At 42.9% G+C, this 23,200-nt stretch overlaps 3 protein-coding genes across 15 annotated transcripts; 2 read left to right on the top strand and 1 right to left on the bottom strand.

Annotated features, from left to right (window-relative positions):
* Positions 1 to 567: 567 nt before the first annotated feature.
* On the top strand, positions 568 to 11,989 carry LOC128252968 (probable Rho GTPase-activating protein CG5521). Of its 2 annotated transcripts, XM_052981211.1 has the most exons (8): positions 568 to 1,210; positions 3,563 to 3,673; positions 4,212 to 4,229; positions 4,521 to 4,692; positions 4,754 to 5,720; positions 5,780 to 9,855; positions 9,917 to 10,113; positions 10,374 to 11,989. In XM_052981211.1, exons 1-8 carry the CDS (start codon positions 1,105 to 1,107, stop codon positions 10,628 to 10,630), a joined length of 5,904 nt encoding a protein of 1,967 aa, XP_052837171.1. In that variant the 5' UTR covers positions 568 to 1,104; the 3' UTR covers positions 10,631 to 11,989. The 2 variants fall into 2 exon arrangements, with proteins under 2 accessions (XP_052837171.1, XP_052837173.1); XM_052981213.1 differs by lacking the exon at positions 4,212 to 4,229.
* A 685-nt stretch (positions 11,990 to 12,674) lies between these two features.
* On the top strand, positions 12,675 to 20,221 carry LOC128257134 (uncharacterized). 12 transcript variants are annotated; one of them, XM_052988058.1, is made up of 6 exons: positions 14,679 to 14,900; positions 15,853 to 15,985; positions 18,442 to 18,705; positions 18,763 to 18,933; positions 18,994 to 19,135; positions 19,191 to 20,221. In XM_052988058.1, the coding sequence occupies exons 2-6, from the start codon at positions 15,922 to 15,924 to the stop codon at positions 19,741 to 19,743; spliced, it is 1,194 nt and encodes a 397-aa protein (XP_052844018.1). In that variant the 5' UTR covers positions 14,679 to 14,900; positions 15,853 to 15,921; the 3' UTR covers positions 19,744 to 20,221. The 12 variants fall into 12 exon arrangements, with proteins under 12 accessions (XP_052843944.1, XP_052844018.1, XP_052844001.1 ...); XM_052988041.1 differs by having other exon boundaries at positions 15,727 to 15,985; XM_052988033.1 differs by having other exon boundaries at positions 15,723 to 15,985.
* On the bottom strand, positions 20,129 to 23,159 carry LOC128257129 (aldehyde dehydrogenase X, mitochondrial). Its single transcript, XM_052987972.1, has 6 exons — positions 23,015 to 23,159; positions 21,861 to 21,965; positions 21,635 to 21,735; positions 21,009 to 21,580; positions 20,598 to 20,947; positions 20,129 to 20,539 (listed from the first exon to the last, which is right to left on the bottom strand). Exons 1-6 carry the CDS (start codon positions 23,048 to 23,050, stop codon positions 20,246 to 20,248), a joined length of 1,458 nt encoding a protein of 485 aa, XP_052843932.1. The 5' UTR covers positions 23,051 to 23,159; the 3' UTR covers positions 20,129 to 20,245.
* Positions 23,160 to 23,200: the final 41 nt, after the last annotated feature.

Genomic DNA, 23,200 nt, shown 5'->3' with positions numbered 1-23,200 from the left:
AATTCAACGTGCCGTAATTTTGCTTAGTGATAGGATAATATAACACAGCAAACGTAAAAATAATGATAAAAGTAGTTAATAAACAATCGAATCAATATTAAAATACTGATTAAAAGGTTTGTAGTCCGATGTTGGGGAGAGACAATACTACAAAACATAAAACTTTGAGCAGTTACTATACATACAAGTTACTTGTATATGCAAATATACAAGTGTCTCACAGCTTAAATCACAGCTTATAAAGCCAATTACTCCTATAATTCATTATCAATACACACAAACAAATTTAGAAAAAAAACCGTCGTTAAGTTATTTACCGAGTAATAAATAATTTGACTCGTAATTGTGTTTTAAAAAAAAAATTTTTTAAGTACTGCATTTATTTTTCGGATATGATAAGCTTTTATATCAACAATAAAATCTAAATTTAATAAGCAAATTTTGTTAGTAAGCCTTTCGTATTGCTGGCGCATAAACGGTTCATCGGTCATCGCGAACCTGTTCAAGTCAACCGAAGTGAACCAGCCAGCACTAGCGCGAACCGGAACCACAGTCGGTGAACGGAGCATGAACGGAACTGGCTTACTGGAGACGCGACGCAAATGAAAAGAAAACATTAACGCTGAAAGCTGGTAAAATGGGCTGTAAATCGCTCGCCGTTAGATTACAAGTGCAGAATCGCGTCGCCGAGTGTGCCCGTGAATAATTTGCAATGGAATAAAGTCGCGAAATTGTGAAATTGCAGCAGCGAAAAGCCAGAGAACCCAGGCAAAGGCAAAAAGCAAAGGCAAAGGCGAAGGCGAAGGCAACCAACGTCAGCGGGCGAGAGCGGGCGTTGCTAAATAATTTCTCCGGGGCGCTCCGCTGGACAAAAAGTGATTTTCGTTGGCGTGCGCGTATAAATAAATAGCTGAAAAAGGCAGAGAAAATATCAGGCACAAATATCAGCCAGAGAAAATAAAATCGGAGAAAAATCAGCGAATAGAAAGCGTATACCGCCTGCAATTGTGCCTGCGTGAGTGTAAGTGTGTGTGTGTGAGTGTGTGTGTGTGTGTGTGTGAGTGATGTGTGCTTGTGTTCGGAGCAAAAAACATAAGGTGCAAAATGTTTACCAAAAAATCGCATGCCGACGTGAAAAAATCCACGGCCAAGTTGCAGGACTGCAAAAAGGATTCCGCCTCACGATTGCGACACCTACGCATGATATTGGGTGAGTTAATAGGTCACCGTTTGGCTTTATCTAAAGGCAATTAATGCCCAAAGTAACATTTATACATTTATAAACTTTTATCTTATGTTTGGGGATGGAATTAGCCCTTTGAAACCCCTTTCATTAACCTTTCATTTCCTTCTTTATAAACAAATATTTTCAAAATTCCTTTTACTTCCAAAATAAATCGTTTTCAAAATCGCACTTTCTGACCATTTACGGTGGTTTTGCCCCTTGAGACCAAGGTCCCGCGTTGGCGGTTCTGTTGGCTGTTAATTATTTCATAATTTATTTGCATTCATAGCAATAACAATGAAACTGGTTGGTTGCTTTTTATACATATTTTTTTTTTGGCCAGGTGGGCGTCGTTCGCACCATTTTCGTTCCACGGTGGCCCGCTCTCAATGACGTTCTGTCCACAGTCCGCAAAACAACAGCAAAATGTGGGGCCACAGCGTTGGCCATTTCCTGTTGGGCGCAAAAGAACCTCCACATACACGATATATACCCCACAAAAACCTCCCAGTCTTCCCAGTAAAAACATTAATTTATGCAAAAACGGAAAAAAGATTACAGAAAAACATCTACACATGCTCCGCTATGTGGCAAGCGAAAATGTGTGAAACACGTTGAATGATAAAGAAGTGAACAAGTAGAGTCACAGTCAGGCTTCTATAAGTCGAACTTTTTAATGATTCAAACTCATATATTTTTTTCCCAACTTTTGTTTATACATGACTGAACTTTGCTAAATAACATTGGAATGACTGAGTTCCTAAAGTTGTTTCTGAATGAAACTGATTAAATATGTATTTTAATTTATATTTGCATTTCTGTAGTGTCACAATAAAATTTCTGTTTGCTTTTAAGTAGCCATTTTATATCTTAACTATGGGCCAATAGATGCAGTATTTATTATTGCATTGCTATACAAAAAAAGCAAGTGATTTATACAGTTCTAAATTTAAAGTTTCGTTTAGATTCGTTTGCTTTAGAGAATTTGGCCTGTATCGAGCAACAATGTACCGCAAGTACGGGTTTCGAGTACGAGCCGCCGATATAAGCAATCTTCCATCTCCGCCCCTTTTTATTCCACCTTCGCCACCTCTTTTCAGTGGCTTTCTTTTCGTGTCACCTCGGCGAACGATTTCCAACAGGTGCCCCCCAATACAAAAAATTTTAAATACACCTGACTGGCACCCTCCGGTGCACTATTGTTGTGATTTCTTATTGTTGTTGCAGCTTGTTTGCTATTGTCCCTTGGCCAATTACACGCATTAGACATTCATCCCAATGGCTGCGTTCCCAATTGTTGCTTTTTAACCAGTTCATTCAATAAGAGCACACCGAAAAAAGTTGTAAACTTTCAATACAAAATGTTAATTTATATAAGCCAAACACTTTTAAAAGCCATACGAAAAAATTCTAAAAAAATTAATAATGTAAAATTGTTACTTTTGTTGTTATTCTGATATTATAATCTATCTATATATATATCTATATATATTCTAAATGAAATGTATTCCTATTAGAAAATAGATTGGAATATTTTAAAACGAAATGGTAAATGATGTGGCTTTGTTTGCTGTGCAATGGTAGACATCTTCGCTCTGCTTTTTGGCCTTCTGCTGAAACCGGTTTCAGAGGTTTCTTACTCTGTTTTATCTCTTTGTTTAGCTTTCTTCTGTTTTGCAGTGTGTTTTGCTGATGACAGCAAGCCGGCAATGGCAGTGAACCCCTCCCCACCTCACGCGTTCACCCCCCAGGCCCTCTGATTCATCACAAATCGCTGAGCACCCATCATAACGTGTTTTATTTTTCGTAACTCGACTTTTAATAGCTCGCTGGCCCCAAGTTTTTTTTGTTGTTATTGGGCATTGTCATGCGTGGTTTTCTATATGGATAAGTTGGAAAATATCGTCTATATTGGATTTTCAGTGGTATCAATGTGTTATCAATAGTGACATGCACAGGTGCTTAAAAGTAATGTTGCGTCACTACATTGATTGTTACCCCCTGGCGCCATTTTCTTATCGCTAATGCACAGAGAGAACTAGGTAAAACCCCTAATTTTCTTCAATTTGGTAATATTTTAGTTTAAATAGTCTCTTATCTGTGACATATCAATGTAATCAAAGCTGTAGTAGCTAATTACAACCAAAAATCAAGAGTATATGACAAAGCAATAATTAGGAATAGCCATTTACACTTGGGACCTGTTTAATTTTTTATTACTATTACAACTCATTTTCGTTGCAGTACAAACAAGGGTTTATATTGATAGATAATATTTACCCAATATGCAATTCGTTATCTTTATTGTTGACCCATTTTTTGTTGTATTTTTTTCAGATAATGTGGAGCTGGAGGAGTCGAAATCATTGTTTGAGACCAACTACAGCCATGTGTACTTTATACTCTACGACACTTTTATTCAAGCCGAGGCTAATTTAAAACAAAAAGGTAAATTTACTTACTCTGAGATTAACCGAGATATGGATAATTATTGTGAGACCAAAGACGGGTTTCATATACCTATGCATAGGTATTTTTAATGTTCTTCTTAGCTAAATTATTTTCCACTCATAAAAGTTGTATGTTTTTTAATTTAAAATAAAAAATAACATTTTTGTGATATAATTACCCAAATGATTTGTTTTGTGGACATTCTTTTTATTATTTTAAGTTGCAAAAAATTTCAAAAAAGAGTACACAAAAGTCGATAACGCGTCGAAAGCCGTTTTATTTTTGACCCATTTAAGTTTTGGTTAATTTGCTTGTATCTTTTGAGACCATTTACGATCCACTAATTAAACAAAGTCAACAGTGACGAGAATAAACCGTATGCCTTTTTTGGGTTTCGTAGATCTTTATGCTTTGTCCCGTTTTTGTAGATATAGTCATATAAAAACAAACGAGATATTCTAAATTGAACTCCTCATCTATTTCTATTTTACCCCCCTTTTCTCTCTCTATTTTTGTAAAACCCCTAAACTGGCAGAACTTCCGTTTCACATTGGTAAGTTTATGTGGTTTCTTATAGACATTTTTGATTGACCATTGAATTGCATCCGCCTCCTCCTTCGACTTTGCTTTTAAACTCAGTTTGCCATACCTCATGTGTCCACGTCTCATGGTCTTTCTTCTTTCGCTGAAAATCTCAGAATCTCTTCAAATTGCACCACATGCACATCTCTGTCTCCCTGCATCTTGTGCTTGTCCAGACTTTTGGAATGCATCCCCAGAGAAAGCAGGAAACTCATCGAGCTTGTTTTGTATTTTACTTATGTGTTTCATATTCATTATTCAGTTCACAAGGCGCATCGCGAGGAGTTGGACGGTTCACTATGGCTGCTGGACAAGATACTGTGCCTCCTGCCGGAGTTGCTGGCTCGCCGGTGGCAATGTCACTCTCTGAGTCGCATCATGGCCAAACTGCTGCACCTGGGCAACTCCCCCAAGCTGAGACGAGAAGGCGTCAGGTGAGTTAACCTCTAGCATCTTATCTAAATTTATTAATTACAATTTTAAACATTTCTTTAGATATTTCCTTCTTTGGTACCAGACGCTGGGCGAGAATGCCCCAGGCTATGTGCACGCCATGTACGCGGACCTCATCCCTGGCCTCATTGTGCCTCAAAAGGGTGTCGTTGGTCCGGATACGGAATTCAGTGCCTCGGACTTTCTCACGCATCCAAACATGAAGGCCGATGGTGGCATGGCGTCCGTTTTCCACGACAATGCATTCTCGCATCCCGTGCAGAGTTCGGAGGTTGTGGCCCTGCTGCCCCCGTCATCCAGCGAGAAGTCAGCGCCACCGGATCCCCGCGATGGTCTGGAGGTTCTTCTAAACAGCATGGTGCAAACGGCTGCCTGTTTGCGATGGCGGGATAATCGCGCCCAAAAGGATCACCGGGCGTTTGCCTTCCTGCTGCAGCGCTTCATGGACGTCTTTCTGCCCGTCTTCTCGCCCAGCTTCGATGTGAGCTGCTCCATCTACAATCCCCGCCTGGATCTGCCCGTGATGCGATCGATAAACAAGAAGGAGGAGGTGATGGCCTCGTGCGTGGTGGTCCTGATCAACTGGGTGTCGCGGTTCACGCACGAGCGTTTGTTGAGCCATCGGTTGGACTGTACACTGCACATCGAGGACGTGGACCATGTGCGTCTGCAGGGCTACCAGCAGGGTCTTATCGTGCGGGATGTGTTCTATGTCAGTCGCGAAAACATCAACTTTGTCCACGAGGTATATCGCCAGGCCTTTCTGCTGAACTTTACATCCAAGCCGCAGATAGAAGCAATTCGCACGGCCATCGCTGTGTACCGGGATTGGATGACGGGCGAGACGCCTCCACCTTTTCTGCTGGAACCAAATGACGATCCGCCGCCTGTGTCGACTGCGGGTGGAACACCCCGGAGTCAGCGGCTGCGCACGCCCTCGTACGTTGGTGCCATCGCCGGCTCCAAGGATCAACTGGCCGTGAGGGCTGGCAGGCAGAATGTACTGCAGGTAGAATATCCACGATGTCCCTACAGAACTCTCTATTATAATGTTAACTTTCTTGACAGGTATTTGTTACCAATGCGGCCAACGTGTTCCTGGTGAATACGGCCAACCTGAACATCTGCTTCCCCACCCGTTCGCGAACTTATCGCTCTACGCCGCTGGAGGAGCAGACAGAGATCTGCAAAAAGGTTCTGAATGTGTACCGCACCATGGTGATGAACACGGAAATGGACTCGCGCACCTGGGAGCAACTGCTGGTGGTGCTGCTGCAGGTCACCTCAGTTGTGTTGCATCAAAACCACCATCCAATGCCGAGCGGTGCCTCGAAGAGTGCCACCTTGGGTGGAATCCTGGGGTCGGCTATATTCCAGACCCTCATTGTCACTTGGATACGAGCACACACGAAAGTGCCGGTGAATGTTCAGCTGTGGGAGAAGTTCCTAAATGTCCTGCAGTCTCTAACTCACCGCGAGGAGCTCATCGTGGAATGGAACAAGACGATTCAAACACTGACTCGTGTTTTTTCGCGTTACACCTATGGCATAAGCTTGCTAGATCTACCCCTGGATCGAGTGGCGGAGAGTCGGGCCGAGAAGCGTCGTCGCATTGGCAGCGTCTGGCAGGGATCGGGATCGGGCAGCACGGCCAATGGAGGCAATGCTGCATCCGCAGCCATTAGCCAAAGCAGACAGCGAGAATCTCTGGCCGAATCAAGTAGCAGCCGCTCGGAGGAGACTTCGTCGCAGGTGCAACTTCCTAACCATCCACGGCCCCACCACCAGCACACACAATCGCAAGGAGGCACTGGCCAGGGATCGCGGCCAGTGCCGCTGACTCCCATGCTGAGTAGGAGCTACAGCGAGGGCAGCTTGGCCTCGGCGGCCAGAAGCTCGAGGATACGACGCCGTCGGGCGGCCACTCCCAAACCCAAGGCGCTGCAACAGCCGCAGCTGGGCGAGAATCGTTGCAATCCACAGGACCTAAGGCGAGCCATGTCCCTCGACTCGCTGGCGAGGAAGGGTGAGGCGGAGGAGACGGACAGCTACCAGGAAGGTGACAACGAAAGCGGAGCAGGTTCCAGGAGTCCTTCACCAACCGCCAGCAGTGGCATCGAAGGTGGATCCATCAAGGATGCCCAACTGCAGATCGATGCCAGCTTGGATGATGCAAATTCTGGCAGCTACGGGAGTGGCAGCAACTCGGGAAGTGTATCCGGACGACGGTGCATCATTCTAGGAGGCTCCGCGGAGGGTTGGCATCCCGACTCCACCTCCATTATGTGGAAGCGCATGCTGGGTGCTTTGGGCGATGTTAACCGCATTCCCAAAGCGGATCTGCACGCCCAGGTCTTCATGCATCTGCTGGAGATGACGCAAAACCTGATTAAGATCAAGCAGAACCAAGGGATATCTACGGATAATCAGAGCACTCCCCCACTGCCGACTTTGGTGCCACCGATTGGAATTGTGGCGCCCTGGTGCTACGGGTCACTTTCGTTAGATCGATCCTTCAAGAAGGGCAAACTCTGGGCCCTGCAACTGCTCTGCTCGCTTGCGATTCAGGGAGCTGTGGGCATGCAGCAGTTGGCTTTGTTTTATCACGCCTTGCATCAGCTGCTGACCGGCGAGGATCGTGATTTGATTTATGCAATTCTTAAGCACTTGGAGGGACCCAGGTTGCTCAGCTTGCTTCTGCCGGGACACACTTTGCTGCTTCTGGATTTGGTGCATGCGAGTGCTATATTGCTGACTTCCCTGGAGGTTTCAAGGAGCACACCAAGGGCCGAGGTGGCCGCTCTCCTGGGCTCCCTGCTCTGCTATCCGTCCTCGCTGCTGCCACGCCCCGTTCTGCAGCCCTCGCCACAAAAGTTCGAGCTTATGGAGTGCCCGGATCTGCAGGATCACATACTGAACATTGTGCTGAGATGCGCCAGGCGGGAGCCTTCGGCCAAGGCGCGATGCATTGCCCTTTCCCAACTGGGCCAGTGGCTGCTCATGCGTCTTTCGCAACCATTGTCGGTTTCCTCGACTTCCGGCAGGACCAACCTCTTTCAGCAAGCGGTGCCGCATCACAAGGACGTCCATCCCAAGGAGTCGCAGGTCTACAATCCCCGCATCAAGGAGGTGCTCCAGGTGCTGCTCCAGGCGCTGCAGTTCAAGCATCACACCATTGCCATGGTGGCTGTGGATTCGTTAAAATTGTGCGCCGAGCGTGGACGCCAATTGGCAGCGATTGAAAGGGTTCCGCAGCTCATCATAACAGCCATCTGCAAGGCCTTGGAAATTCAGAACGTGTCCAAGCCCAGGGATTCGGACAAGGTGGTGCTCACTTCGCTGATGTTGTGTCTGGGTGAATTCTGCATGTCCATTCCTGCCCCCATAATGCTGGCACCCTTCAACGAGAAAGGTGATACGCTGGTGCTCCAAGTGCTGAGAGTGCTCCTTCAAGTTGCCTCTGGAGCTCCGCGCCATGAGAGGGTGAAACTGACGGCCGACGATGATTTCGATATGCACATTGCACACGACGATCTTCAAGGCGATGGACGGCTTCCGGAAGCAACCTACCAGACGTCCGAGACCATCCAAAAGTGCATCACAGCCATTAAGTTGTGTGCCAAGGCGGTGTCCATGCATCTGGTCACCCACATCGGTCACTTTCCCATGGGAATTGGGGCATCTCGCCTGAGTTCCATGGTGGAGGAGCAGGATGATATCGGTAGTGCTGCCTACGGAGGTCAAGTGGAGACGAGACGCGACTCTGTGGAACTTCCTTCTGTGGTGAATGCCCAAAATATGCAGCTCTTCATGCTCAACTCCGGTCTGGTGGCCAGTTTCATAGAGTTGCCCACGCTGAAACTTCCTGGTGGAGGAATCACAGCCGGCCTGGTGACAGCCGAGAAGCAAGTAAGGGTCCTAATGCGGGATCTCAATGGCAAGGCCTGCTGGGATGCCTCCATCTTATATTCGGAACCGCGCAAAGCGGAGGAGGCCACTCCAAGAACCACACCAAAGATACATCACACCCAGCCGCTGGATTCCATGGTGTGCTCCATGGTGGCACACGAGTTGCAGGCACCGCGTCACACCTTGCGACACCGTCCGGCTGGGGTGCTGCCCCTGGCCAAGGACATGGCCCCGGATCTGGATCAGCTGGACGATATGTTGGCCTACATAGGGCATACCAGCCCAGAGTGCGTTGCACCCACTGTAAGCCAGTTGAATGCTCCGAGCAGCAGTCCCCTCAGCGGCAATCAGGAGGCGCAGGCCATTTCGGTGATACTGAACCAACGCCTGCTCGAGCAGGAGTTCGTGACTCACTCGGCGCAGGCTCCTTCGCCCGCGTTGCGACATGCCAGCTCCAGTTCCTCGCTGCAACAGCAGGATCAGAGGTCACTCCATTCCGCTACAGCATCCTTTGATTCCCTGCCCACGCGCACCGAGATGCCGTTCCAGTATTGCCGGCTGCTCTTCTCGCATTTGGGACTAGCCGGCTGGGAGCGACGGTCCAGGACGCATTTGCTTCAGAGGAGCGAGAAACTCATGAGGGAGCTTCGAAACGTAGACCTGCAGAAATGTCGGGAAACCCACAAGATGGCCGTGATTTATGTGGCCGCCGGGCAGGAAGACAAGGGCAGCATTCTAAGAAATACAAGCGGCAGCAGTACCTACGAGATGTTCGTGTCCGCCTTGGGCTGGGAGATCGATTTGGAGACGCACAACGGCTTCCTGGGCGGACTACCCCGTCAAGGATGCGGAGCCACAGCTCCCTATTATGCTACGCCCTTCCTGGAGGTGGTCTACCATGTGGCCACCAGAATGCCGTCGGACTCCTCGGAGGCCATGCTGCTAAAGACGCGCCATCTGGGCAACGACGAGGTGCACATCGTGTGGAGCGAACACCATCGGGATTACAGACGGGACATTTTGCCCACCGAGTTTTGCGATGTTCTGATTGTGGTTTACCCACTGCGAAATGGCCTGTTCCGGGTGACTGTCAACCGGAAGCCGGAGGTTCCGTGGTTCGGACCGCTGGCCAACGAGAGCGTGGTGAGTGGCGCCTGCCTGGCCACCCTGATCCGGGCCACGGCCATCAATGCCAGTCGAACGAAAAGAGCCGCCCTGCCACTCTACCAACAGTTGTAAGTTGTACCAAAATCATTTAGGTTCCATTGGGTACTAACGAGTTCTCTTTCCGTGCAGCTACGAGGAGCGCAATCGGTCGCTGGATAGCGTATCTTCACGGTATAAGGAAAGCACAACCTTCGAGGACTTCGCCAGCCGCATCTACAATCCAATGCCGCTGTCCACGCTCAGCACTCTTCGGGAATCCAATGCCAGCAGTTCGACAGCGCCTCTAGCCTCAGCTTTGCTCGATCACAATCGCGCCTCTGTCAAAGGTGAGCAAATCTATTGAATTCAGGGAACCAATTGGTCAACATGTCCGCAAACGGATTGTCGCATATTTTTGGTCCACTGGGTTATAGATTAAATCACAATTACAAGTCTTATTGAAATACGGTTTCTATAAATCAAGGTATAAGATTTTGCCTTCATGAAGACAAAGATTATAAGGTAGTCAGTTTGTTTTATAACTATTTAAAAGAAGTTAGTGATTTTTTTAATTGAATATTAATTAAATAAACGTCCTTCCTTTCAGGTTGGGTACAAGCCTCCATCGACTCAGGCCCCGTAATGGGAATTGTGCCGTCGGCCTCGGCTGGATCCACGGCAGCCATGGAGGCGGCCGCTGGAATGTCCTCCGCCTCGCCGCGTGGCCCCCGAAAACTGGGTGCTCCATTCAAGAGCGTGACCAAGAAGCACTCGCTGCAGCAAATCGTCGTTGGAGGCGGCGGAGGAGCAGGAGGAGATACGCCGCCCGAGAGTCCGACTTTGCCACAGCGCCGCTTCAAATAAAACTTGTCCCTTTCCTCCGATTCCCGGCACTATCTGCACCCATTCCCTCCCCCACCAATCGGGCCCAGTTCCAAGCCAGACCCGAATTAATGCAGAGAGCTCTAATGCAAACGAAAAGTATTGCGAACACGTTTCCTCCTATATAAGATATTGTAATTTATTTCGGTTCCCAGCTTAGTCTAACAAACCCTTTAATTTTCTAATACGCCTAAGCGAACGCTACTCTCTAATCCTTTCCAATTCCAAGATAACACTGTGTTGTAATGCTTTGCGAATTTTACTTAGTTACAATGAATTTTTACGTATTTATTGATGAAAGCGCTCGCTTGCGAGGCGACTATATTTTGCGTCCACTCAAACTCATTAATTTGAAATTATGTTATCTATGCACTCAACTATGTTAATGAATTCAATGTAATGTAAGTTTATTTAGTTAATGAGCTTTAAGCATTCGAGTGCAAAATTATTTTCAAATAGCTGAACAATTGCTTTTTTCGCATTTACTCAGTTTTGATAACTGTGCTGCGCTTTTATCTGTTATTCAATATTATTATTATTATTTCTATATATTTATGTCAAATTTTACGCTTGGCAACGAGATGCAAATTCAAAGAATTCGAAAATCGTTTTAAGCGTCACGCACAAAATGCAAGAATAATCAAAATTCGAACATAGAAACTCTGCCCATTTAAAGCAAACGTCAACTACTAGTATTATGTAATCGAGCTATATGTATAGGTAGCCTAGTTTTAAGTGTTCTCCACTTTTCAATCCCCTATCAACTGTCGATGGCAATCGTCACTTGGAGTGTGAGTCTTAGAAAGGAAAACAAAACATCAGAGTAACTAAAATTGTTCAAACAATCGCCTTTTATTTGTGTGTAGAAATGAAATTGTTACAAGATGATTTATTAACCAGTATAGGGACGTTCTTCATTTGTATTTCACTGCGAATTGTTTCATCGAATTGATCAAATTGATAGATTTATATTTATATATATTTACACCAAGATATGTTAATTTTGTATTTATGTAAAACGGGCAACTGAAAGTTAATTGCAATGCCTTTTTGTTGCACAAATGTTTTATGAAATCTGTAGTCTAATTAACACAATTAACCTTAAGCGAGTAAACATTTTTGTATAAAAAAGAAAAGAAAACAAAACAAATAAATCGAAAAGCAAATTAAAGCTATGTGAAATTTGTAACTAACACCAAGTAACGGATTATATACAACGTACATTTACAAATAAGATTTAATATGTATATTAATTTACTAATTTATTTGAGAAACAATCGAGTATTTTTCGTATAATAAATATCGTGAATTTCAAAGAGTTGGGATCCTGCTGTGAACGAACATCCTCTTTCCCGTTGGCCAGATGTTGTTAACATTTTCTACTAATTAACTGGGCACGCAATCGCTCTACTGACACTCATTCCCAGTGTCCCAGGTGGCCCAGACTTATGGGCCCGGCTGTGAGAGGTCATTGCCTTGACTCCTGTTTTTGGTGGTTTCCTTTTTTAGGGGTGATTCTACCCACGCCCACCCCCTGCTATGGATAGACAGGTCGGCTGGCTGCCAGGGATCAGTGATGGTAGATGTCCATAGATTTGCACTAGGTACACAAGCCAATGGTCCCAATTTAACAACATGTACAATTTACTACCAGTTACATTTTTAAATATAAAATATTTATTTTCTATTTCAATAATATTTTATTTTTATTAATATGTCTAAGACATGGAAATACACGTTAAATTTTAAGCTATTTTAGATGGAGTGTAAAGAAAAAACCTAAACCCATTTGTATATTTTCGTAGCTTTAAAATCCAAATTTACAATGGAATGTTTTTTTTTTTTCGTATTCTATATTCCTCAAAGACGTTTGTACGTAAGCACCACTGCCAGGGATCTCAAAACGCTCTATGCTGTTTGTATAGTGCGGTAACCACCACTATCAAGTGACGCCATACAATTTGAATTTTCCCCGGAGCAGCAGCAAATACCCCTAATGGCCTTAGCCGCTTGGCTTGCGCACAGTTCGCGTCGAGCGGTCGTGTCGTATGAACGTCTCCAGTCGTAGCTTTTCTTTCGGGTCATTCACCAAACCTATTGCCAAGTCCCAAACTGAGCTAGTCAAGCCAAAAAATGCGCACTCAAGTGCTAAGTTTGTGTTTAGCAATTTTGCTAATTGTTTGCCTGTTGTAAACAAAAGACGTAATTAGATGCGGTGGCCAAGTGCCGTGGATCAGAGATGGGGAGTCGGCCGCAGCGGATACGGCGGATTGGCGACAGCCTGCAGATGCTAACACGGGAAGCCAGGAGCGAAGTGGTGCGCTGCGAGTGTAAGTGGTTTTATCTTAAAATGCGTATTCGCCCTGTGTATCAGTGTTCAAACCCATGAGTTAAAAAGATATACGTTTATCGCTTTAAAAAAAAAAAAACAGATTTATACTTCATAAATTTATATATTACTTATTCATTCATAATTTTCTTATTGCCGAACAAAAGTCTTTCTTGAATATGATTGACTACCCATCATAACTCACCTGGACCTTGTGTGTAACTCTGTAATGAATTCATGTGTCGCATTATCTACTGGGGATTTGCATAAGAGGGCGACGTCATCGCCAATTTCAACATTGAAGCTAGAAATGATTTTCTTGTATATTTACCTTATTATTATGACATGTGTGCAAATGGATTCGATGGAATTCTTTGGGGCGGAACATGTTTATGCCCAGGCATAGGCATACAAACCAGTGGCAATAGTTAATAGTGCTTTTATTGGGTGTAACTCAAAGTGTTTAAATAAGTTTCTTGGGAGGTCAAAGCCTATTTAAACGTCACGTGTTATAAGCAAAATAGTTTGGCTTACTTAAACAAACTATAATTTATAAAGAAGATATCTTATGACTTCGTTTGTGTTTTAGATTGCACTACATTTTTGGTACTAAACTCCGTTAATAACAAATTTAAATTTCTCCAGCACAAATACTTTTCAACAACACCCCCGAGACTGTTATAGCTCCCAAGTGACGAGTGTTATAGTTAGATGGAGTTTTCGTTCGTCTTGAGAATATTAAAAAAACTAGATGCCTGCCAGGCACGCGATTTGATACCACACATCGACAAGTCCTTCGAAGGACTTCTGGCCGCTAATTAAGTTCACCTTGGACGTGAAAAAGCGGCGTGTTCTTTCAAGGTCATCGCCGATAATTGCGGCCATGGCAACTGCCCAAAACCGAAACAATGATTATGGAAATAGAATAGGATTTCTGTCGGTCTTTGAATATCAGAACTAATTGAGGATACACAAAAATGGAAGATATAAATTGAATAGAATTTGTGTGTTTCTGGAAAGGAATAAATAAACAATACCGAAATTTAGAATTCACGAAGAGACTAACTAATATAACTATTGAATACCTTTATCTTTTAACAAAAGTAAATAACTAGTTAAATTATTTGTTGTTTTGACTTTATATCAATTTTATAGGACTTTAATTGAACTAAAAATATTCAAAACAATATTTTAAAATATTTGATTAAATGGAAAGTTATGTTTGTATTTCTTATATTAACATTGAGTTAATAAAAGGTTTAATTCCTATTGTCACAAAGTAGTACCAACTTTAAAGTTATCCCACATTAAATCCGCGCTAACTACGTGTTAAATATGTTTTCAAAGACCACAGTCCAGAGTCCCAAACAAAACTATAAATAAAACAATGATTTCCCATCCCACGCACGCTGTCGTCTTCCTGCCCCTCTGTCGCCCACTATCAAAAATGGTTGTGAACAAAACAAAAAAAAAAAATAGTCAACAACACGAAAGAACCAAATCAAAACAAAGGCACAAACAAAAACATACCTAAGCAACCAGTTGCAAATTTTCGAAATCAAAACAAAAACCGAAGAAGCTCGCTCTTGAGAGCCGCATAAAAAATAAATAAAATAAAGTCGACCAGAGCTATGGCTCTCCATATAGAGAGAAAGAGAGCGAGAGAAAGACGGAATCGGCTGGAGAATTATGGCCTGGCATATAGTCGCCTCAGTGTCTGAACAACAGTCACAAACGTCGGACGGTTTGCGAACGAGTAGTACGCAGAGTTTGGAACCCATTCGGTTGTTTATCTTTTGGATGCGTGCCCGAACGTCGTGTGGTTGAATTACGGGCTCGGCAATTAGCAGAGAAATCGCTTTTTATGCAAATTAGTGATTCGAAACTGTCGAAATAAGAAATCATAAATGTCAAATCGAAAAGGTTGCTTGCTCCTTTCCACTGACCTTGAACTCGTCTATTCAGACGAATGTCACTTCTCCCAAACCGAAGCACACACTTTGACATACTTTAAGCCACGAGTTAATTAGAATAGATATTCGAGAACGAACACAGAAAGGTGTTAATTTCGGTACGTTACGTATACGTAATGTGACAGGAAAATTCAAATGGAAATTGAAACCCTGAACAACTGATGTGTTTGATCAATGTAAATTGATATCCAAAGTGTTCAAAATACAATTGCTAAATTTGTGTGTCTACCTTCCATGTATGTACGCAGACACCCACAGACATTCGGTAATTTCAAATCAATTAATCTCAATTATTCTGATCGCTCAAGTGAACAGAATCGAGGCGAAAATCAAAAAGTCTCCCCGCTTCATTAAGTTTGCCCAAAAGCTGCAGCTATATTTAGGAGCGCAATTGTTTATTATTTTGATAATAAATTTCTACACTTCGTACAACGTAAAATATTTTCTTGCTTGTCAATTAAAATCACAAAAACTAAATAAATACGGAGTACAACCAATCAACAAACATTTGCTGTGTAAGCGAGCAAATTAATCTGCTTACAATAAGTGCTAATTGTGAAAGGATTGCAATGAAACAATGACAAAAATATTAAAGTTTTATTTGTAAAGATTTGAAAATAACATAAATGACAAATGAAAATTGACCTGATAGAGAAATATGAACAGAAGTAGCTACAAACAATTTTATATGAGCAGAAACATACACTTTTTTTCGGTTTCAAATGCATATTATTTTGCTAACACATTTTCCTGATTTTTGTGTTTCCATCAGTTAGCCACGTGAAATATTCTCAGCAAGGTTAATAAAATTCGCATAAACTAAACAAATGTGTAATTAAAACGATTAAACACCATTTTATGGATAAAAAGCCAATGAATGTTTACAAAATATGTTCTCAAAGTGATAAATTTGTCTGAAAAAGCAACGGAAGCATTATAATTTACGGAGTTTATGGAAATAACATGCTAACATGGAATTGATTAAAAAATACAAACAGGGCAAGCTAACCACCAGCGACATACGCAACCTAAATCGTACGTTGATTTACAAATAAGCCATTATATATATATTATATTTATTTTTTTAGATATTACTAAGGGCAGCCCTTGATACTTTAAATATATTTTTGTGGCGACCTTCACAGGGCCGAAGACGTAGAACTCAAATCTAAAATAAAACCCATAACAAATTTCAGGGTAACATTTAGAATGGTGAAAGCCAATTGGTTAAATTTGAGGTGAACTGTCTGCTGCTATTGACAGCGAATGTTCATGTCAATTAAAACCATTTCACGGTTTTGTCCATCAGTCATGGAAGTTGCTCTTTGGGGGCGCGTCTTTCAGCATCAATAAACCGTATATGAGTTTGAATGTTTTGAAAACAACAGAGACCTACCCAACAAATGGTTTTACTTATATGCTTGACAATGGGGCCAACATTTATCATTGTTCAGCTAACCATTTTCTGCTCACATATCTCTTAATTTTTTTATATTTATCAAAGTAAAGTTTAGTTTACTGTGGTGTAAGCGGATTTACAAAAAAATGGGTCTGTCTCAAAATTAAGCTGCCAGCTTAATGTGCCAAATTTATAACTATTTTTATAGCGTCAATCGACTCATTAAAGGTGCTAAACTGGCCTAAAGCCTTTAGGCCAATGTGATAATATAAACTTAGTTGCTTTTGCTTATAAACATTTTCACACTTGTCTTGCTGGGTATACCGATCTTAATGCTATATATGAACGTATTCCATTTGCTGCAGCTCTCGTCTGTCGATAAGTGGAGGAAAGTTTGTTTGAGTGGGCGCAGTTCATAGTACGTATTCGCCATGTGGTTCCTGTTATTGGCATTAACAAATTAGCCAAAGTGCCAAACTTCCGGGAGCCGTCGCAGTTGTAAACAAGCACTTAATTATTTTAAACAATTGGAAAAGTATTAACTGTGTAAAATGTAAACTTCCGAAAAGAGTAATAGAAAAAAATCTTGGGTAAAATAACATTACCTAAATAATAAAATATACACCCAGCCCTATGAACTACATGTTAGTGAAACTAGAAAATAGAAAACTATATGCTTTTTACTTCAGGGTTGCTGTAGTTTACATTTGTCTATCTAGAAGCCTATTAGTAATATTTATTTATAGTTTTCTTCACGAAACGTCGCCTCTTTTGGGCCATATTCAGCCACGAAACCTGGCCAAAAGCGGTTTGTAGATGAGCTTACGACTGCCAACTTCTCGCTTCCCACTGAACAGCGCTGCTGAATATTATTTACCCGCCCCAAGTTTCGGAGATGAGAGGGGCATGACATGTTGGAAATGATGTCATTTCAAATGTGCCACTTTGCGGCGGATCATGCAACGCGCAGTAAATCGCTTCGGACATATATAAATGGGCCCGTGGCTGGCCAAAAAGCAGAAAAACATTCCGCTAAATGCGTTCAAAGCACTTGGGGCATGAAATCTGCGGCACCAGCTCGTGATCAATTCTCTCACTCTATAGATATACGAACTTGTAAAATTCAGATGTCCATTATGGACCATAAAATGGAATGGTAATGTAACATATTCACCCGTTTTGACATGTTCCGCTATGGGACTTTTATTATGCACACAGAGCATAGTCGTATATTTATCCGCGAATCTGTTTGTTGACTCTGCCAGCGGTTTGTTTTCTCTTTATTTCGAACAATATGAGGGAATATTTGCATCATTTGAAATGAATTTTATTGGGAGGCAGTCACGGTATCGACGTCATCTGAAAATGTTTCGCCCCGACTCGTTTACCGAGCTCTATAACATTTGGCATGATATCATTCATATGATATAACAACTCACACAGAAACGTTAATATACTGAGACTCGTTCACAGTTAGCTGTTTCTTACACAAAATAAACAAACTTAGCAAAACCTCACCCGAACATAACTAGAGAGTCATAAATTATAGAATGCCTAACCTTCAAGCGCTAGTGTTTTCCATTCTCATAATGTCGTAATCCATTGTTGGCAACAGTGCGTTTACTTGATCTATGGCTTCTATGGCAGATCCATAAAGAGTTGATTCTCTATATAAAGCTATGTCCATTCGCCTGCTATTAATTTTAAATTCAAATTCGCCAGCGGCCCGTTTGATGGAGCAACATGTTTGTAATGCTAAATTATGCCAGAGGTCATTTAATAATTTAATTCTTGAAGATAAGAAACGTTTTTGCTGTATGTTAAGAATGTTTAAATTTTGTAATTAGCTTGCCCAATGGCATGATTTTAAAGTGTCATATCTTGTTAAGTTAGTTAATAAATTTTGGCCCATAACCTATCGGGCAAATCCGATTTCGGTATACTTCTTTAAGCTAGCTATTAAAGTAATTTAATTCTAATTTTAGGGTATATGTTTTTTCACAAATATTATAATTGGTAAAAGTTCTTATTATAAGTAATAATATAGTTTGAAATTTAATAATTTTTGGTTAAAAACTTTTTTCTAATTTAGACATGGTAATATGTCTGATGGTCTTGATAGCAATATTTTCCATTCTATGGAGCATTTGTCTGCACATGATATCGGGGGATCTGTACGAGGGAATTGTCAGTGCCAAACTCATCTTCAAAGAACGCAACTTGGAGCAAATGGATGAGCATAGTAAGCAGATCCTTCGGCGGGATTTTAAGGCAGCTACCCAGTATGCATATGGCCAAAAGTATTCCGTACAGGATGTGCAAGATGTAACCCCCGAATCGCTGCAGAGCGAGAGCCGTAAGATATCTTGAAGATAAGATACTGTTCCGTATTAAAATGCAACTTTCTTTCCAGAAACCACAAAGCCAATCTTTAAGATACCGCATATCTATGATTCTATTGAGAACAGACCTAAATTGGAGCGTCTAATCGCTGAAAAGAAGGAGGAGAAAGTCACGACAACGACGGCTTCTCCACCAAAAATAACGTTCAATGCCGATGCAGATCGTCAGTTTTTGAGCACTAGTAAGAGTAAAATCTAACTCCAATATTTTTAATGTTAAAAACAATGCCTTATTATTTAAGTGTCCGTCGATGCTCATGCCACTTTTTGGAATCGTGGCATAGGTGCTCAGTTTGTCTATGCATTTCCCCTCATATCGGAGATAGTGGCCATCATTTGGACGGCTATGTGTTTGATTTTTCAGACCGGCAGCAAAAAGAATTCGTAAGAAAATAATTAAAGAGTTACTAAACGATTAAATAATGTCTTAATTTTTCAGTGTACTGCCAAAACCCTGGCGCATTGTGGTGCCCTCCATAATCATATTTTCGGTGATGAGTCTGGGCAGCGTGATCTACACCATCCTCACCAATGGTCATCTGAAGCGACTGTGTGGCCAGTTGAGGGAGAATCTTACAGATCCGTCGGCCATCAGTTGTGGCGATGCCATTGCCCTTCTGCGTCCCATCGTCCACGACCACAAGGTGTCCCACGATACTTATCTGGAGCTCTTCCGCTGCAGCTACGTGATCGGAATGGTGCTGTGGATCGTGGCTCTGCTGGTCATGGTGCTGCGATTTGTCTTTGCCGTGGACTTCCAGCTGGTGGACATCGATGAGATGTTCGATAGTGGCCGGCTTGGGCTTCCCCAGTCCCAAATTCAGCCAGTTTACAGGGAAGTGGTGCAGCAGGGCAGTCCGCAGCACCAGTCGCAGGTGCGACCCAGGTCGGAGGACGACTTTCAGAGTGCCAGGTCGCGGCTCAGCGATCTGGCAGTGCCACTTCTGGAGGTGCAGAGTCAGTCCCATATTCCGCCTCCGAACTTGGTCTAATCCCACGGCTGGCCAATGGATCAGCCATCTCAGGTTTATTTTTATACGATGTGTTAGTGTTTAGTGAACATAAGAAATATTACCTTAACTAATCAAATTTTAGTCTAAGCTCTGGCGTTCTCCCTAGTTAGGATATTTAGTTAACTGATATTTTTCACTGTCCTAGCTTAGTGAACTTGTGCCTCGAAATCTTATGTCCAAATGTGGCTTAACCAAGGGTTTAATATTTATTTAATTTTAATTAAAGAGTGGTCCGAATTGAATTTATAACTAAAACATTTGCATACTCTTAGGCTTGCAAAATAGAAAAAGATACGATCCCGCCTGGCAAGTTAAGCGACATTACTCAGTCGATTCCTTCGACTATAACATTACCACTGATAAGTATAATCCAATAGTTTTATTTTAAATGCAATAGTCTAACCAAGGACAAAATCGAAAACAAGTGCGAATAAAATACAAGTGTTGTATATACGAAGTGGGAAACTCTTCAAGTTCCAGCTTAAAGCAGCTTCATGGTGATGGTCTTGGTCTCCAGGTAATTGTCCAGTCCATCTTTTCCCAGCTCCCTACCAATTCCGGAGTGCTTGTAGCCACCGAAAGGAGTGGAGGGCAGCACGGCATCATAGCAGTTGATCCACACAGAGCCGGCATCCACGTTGTTGGCAAACTTCAGGGCCTTGTTGATATCGTTGGTAATAACGCCAGCGGCCAGGCCATATTGCACATTGTTGGCCCGATCGATCATCTCGTCCAGAGAGCTGAACTTGAAGATGGACTGCACGGGCCCAAAGATCTTAGGATGGTAAAGAAGCATTTAAGATAGGGATTTCCTTTACATAAACAATAACTACCTCCTCCTGGGCAATTCGCATATCATCCTTGACATCTGAGAAGACAGTGGGCTCCACGAAGAAACCCACGTTGCCGATCCTCTTTCCACCAGCCTGCAGCTTGGCGCCCTCCTTCTGGCCACTCTCAATGTAGCCCAGAACCTTGGTCAGCATCTCATCGTCGATCTGAGGACCCTGCTGTACATTCTCCTCGAAGGGATTACCCACCTTGCGGGCCTTGGCTTTGGCAGCCGCCTTGGCCACGAACTCATCGTAGATTTTCTCGTGCACGTAGGTGCGACTGCCGGCACAGCAGCTCTGGCCGTGATTGGAGAACAGAGCCTCATGGGTGGTTTCCACCGCAAAGTCAACTAATTGGGGAAATCAGGAATATCATTTTATGAGAAAATTTCAAGAGGAAAAGCCACCTACCATCCGCATCATCGAAGACCACCACAGGACTCTTGCCGCCCAGCTCCAGGGAGACCCTCTTCAAGTTCGTCCTGGCCGCAGCCTGCATCACAATGCGACCAATGTCCACGGAGCCGGTGAAAGCCACCTTGGCAATGTCGGGGTGCTCACTGATGGCCGCTCCCGCAGTGGGTCCGAAACCGTTGACCACGTTGATCACTCCGGCGGGGAAACCGGCCTCCTTGGCCAAAGCAGCCATGTGGAGGGCAGTCAAGGGAGTTTGCTCCGCGGGCTTCATGATGATGGTGCAGCCGACAGCCAGAGCAGGTCCCCATTTCCAGGCCAGCATCAGCAGGGGGTAGTTCCAGGGGATGATCTGGCCCACCACGCCCACCGGTTCCTTGCGCGTCATCGAGGTGAAGCCTCCGGCGGGAATGGTGTCGCCAAAGAACTTGTCGGTCCAGCCGGCATAGTACTGCAGCGTCAGCATCGAGTAGGTCACATCGAAAAGGGCCTCGGCGTAGGGCTTGCCATTGTCCTGCGTCTCCAAACTGGCCAGGAATGCCTTGTCCCGATCCATCAGAGCACAGAGTCTGCAGGGGATTAATGTTATACTTTTTTCGGGAAAGGTTTAGGGCAAAGCTTACTTGTTCATCAGAGTGGTGCGCTGCAGGGGACTCAATTTGCGCCATTCCGAGTCGCGATGGAAGGCCTTCTTGGCCGCAACCACAGCCAGATCTATGTCAGCCTAAATATAAAAAGTTAATTTGAAAAGGATTTATTTTAAATATTTTTACTTATTTTAAGAACATGTTACTATAATTTAGACCTCTTCGAGGGCCTTCAAAACCCATCTCCGTATACTGCACTCACCTTATCTCCCTCGGACACTTTAATAATCTCCTTATTCGTGGCCGGATTGAAAGTGGCAAAGGTCTTGCCCGACACCGAATCAACGAACTCATTGTTGATGAAGAGCTATAAATAATAAAAGAAGATTATTGTGATTAAAAAGGCAGTCAATTGAAGCACAGAATCTCCAGCACCTGGCAATAATTGGGTTCGCAGTGGGCAAAACTATGATCAAATCTGACTAACTGATGTGCCAGTAATTTGTGCAATTTGTGCATTATTATTAGCCCAGTTTGTTTGCGATTACTTATCCGCTCAAATAAGTTATCAGTCCTCCGATTGGGCCATTTCAATTCGCCGGCGACACGCGACAATGTAAACAATGTAAAATGTGATTCTAGTCACGATTTTAAGTTTTTATGAACTAAACAAAACATTTGACAACAAACTAAAGTCGTTTGAGGCTATTGGATGTCATTCAAAATAATAGGTCATTGGGCGATAAGTACTTGTAAGCTCAACGTTTTTAACTCGCAAGATAAAGTAGTCAAGATAAGTAGTCAATTGGAAACTACGAGAAGTAGAGGCAGTTAAATTGAATTGTGCTGTTCCGATTATGGTAAAATTAGTCTGGGTTTATTTGTATTCTTTTATATTTAGTGATGAACCTTAAGTATTTTAATTTAAAGAAACTTTTTTTGCCTCATCTCATCGTACTATAAGTCTCAAAGTCTCATCCGTATCGAAAAAATGGCAAGTTCATTTTGGACCCCTATAGTGGTTAACCTTATCAGCTCAGAAGACCTCATAATTATTATGGCTTTACTTTACGAGTGCTGGATCTGTTTGTTTCGTGACCAACATCTGCTGATAACAACATGAACACCCTGTATCTAAGAATAAACAAAAAACTGTTTTTTTTCCAAAACAACATATTTGTATGTATATGCATACGTATGTATATGGAGGCCAGAAGAAAAACCAGATCCAAATTCGCGAATGTTTGAAAATGGCGACAGAAACTAGTTTAAAGTGGACTTAATTTTAATTGAAAAATCACTATCATCTCTTCTATAGTACATGTGCTACTAAAGGTGTTGTATGTCAATATTAAATGCAACTTATCTGCTTTTTATTATTTGATATGCAGCTGGCAACACAATATTTATACTCACTTTTGTGTACTTGGGTTTGGCGTTGGGATCGGCCATATTGAGCAATATGTTATATATATTCTTAACTGAGAAGTGGAATAGAGACCGGCTGTCTGAGAGTCGTCGCCAAACTGAAACTGAATTGCTGCCAGATGCCGCTTTATATAGCGTCCGATAACTGGCTATCAGCGATTTGTTTTTGCACTG

This window comes from Drosophila gunungcola, chromosome 3R, assembly GCF_025200985.1.
Source record: "Drosophila gunungcola strain Sukarami chromosome 3R, Dgunungcola_SK_2, whole genome shotgun sequence".
Classification (NCBI taxonomy): Eukaryota; Metazoa; Arthropoda; class Insecta; order Diptera; family Drosophilidae; genus Drosophila; species Drosophila gunungcola.
The sequence above is the reverse complement of the archived record's forward strand: the minus strand, read 5'-3'. Positions and strand labels throughout refer to the sequence as shown.

Bases quoted from the DNA above. Each gene is read 5' to 3' on its own strand.
- LOC128257134 (XM_052987984.1), top strand. From the start codon at position 12,888: ATGGGGAGTCGGCCGCAGCGGATACGGCGGATTGGCGACAGCCTGCAG. The intron at 18,934-18,993 runs GTAAGAGTAAAA...TTATTATTTAAG, and splicing joins TCGTCAGTTTTTGAGCACTA to TGTCCGTCGATGCTCATGCC. The intron at 19,136-19,190 runs GTAAGAAAATAA...TTAATTTTTCAG, and splicing joins ACCGGCAGCAAAAAGAATTC to TGTACTGCCAAAACCCTGGC.
- LOC128252968 (XM_052981211.1), top strand. From the start codon at position 1,105: ATGTTTACCAAAAAATCGCATGCCGACGTGAAAAAATCCACGGCCAAG. The intron at 4,693-4,753 runs GTGAGTTAACCT...ACATTTCTTTAG, and splicing joins CTGAGACGAGAAGGCGTCAG to ATATTTCCTTCTTTGGTACC. The intron at 5,721-5,779 runs GTAGAATATCCA...CTTTCTTGACAG, and splicing joins GCAGGCAGAATGTACTGCAG to GTATTTGTTACCAATGCGGC.
- LOC128257129 (XM_052987972.1), bottom strand. From the start codon at position 23,050: ATGGCCGATCCCAACGCCAAACCCAAGTACACAAAA. The intron at 21,966-23,014 runs GTGAGTATAAAT...TATTATTTATAG, and splicing joins CCAAACCCAAGTACACAAAA to CTCTTCATCAACAATGAGTT. The intron at 20,540-20,597 runs GTAGTTATTGTT...TACCATCCTAAG, and splicing joins TGCGAATTGCCCAGGAGGAG to ATCTTTGGGCCCGTGCAGTC.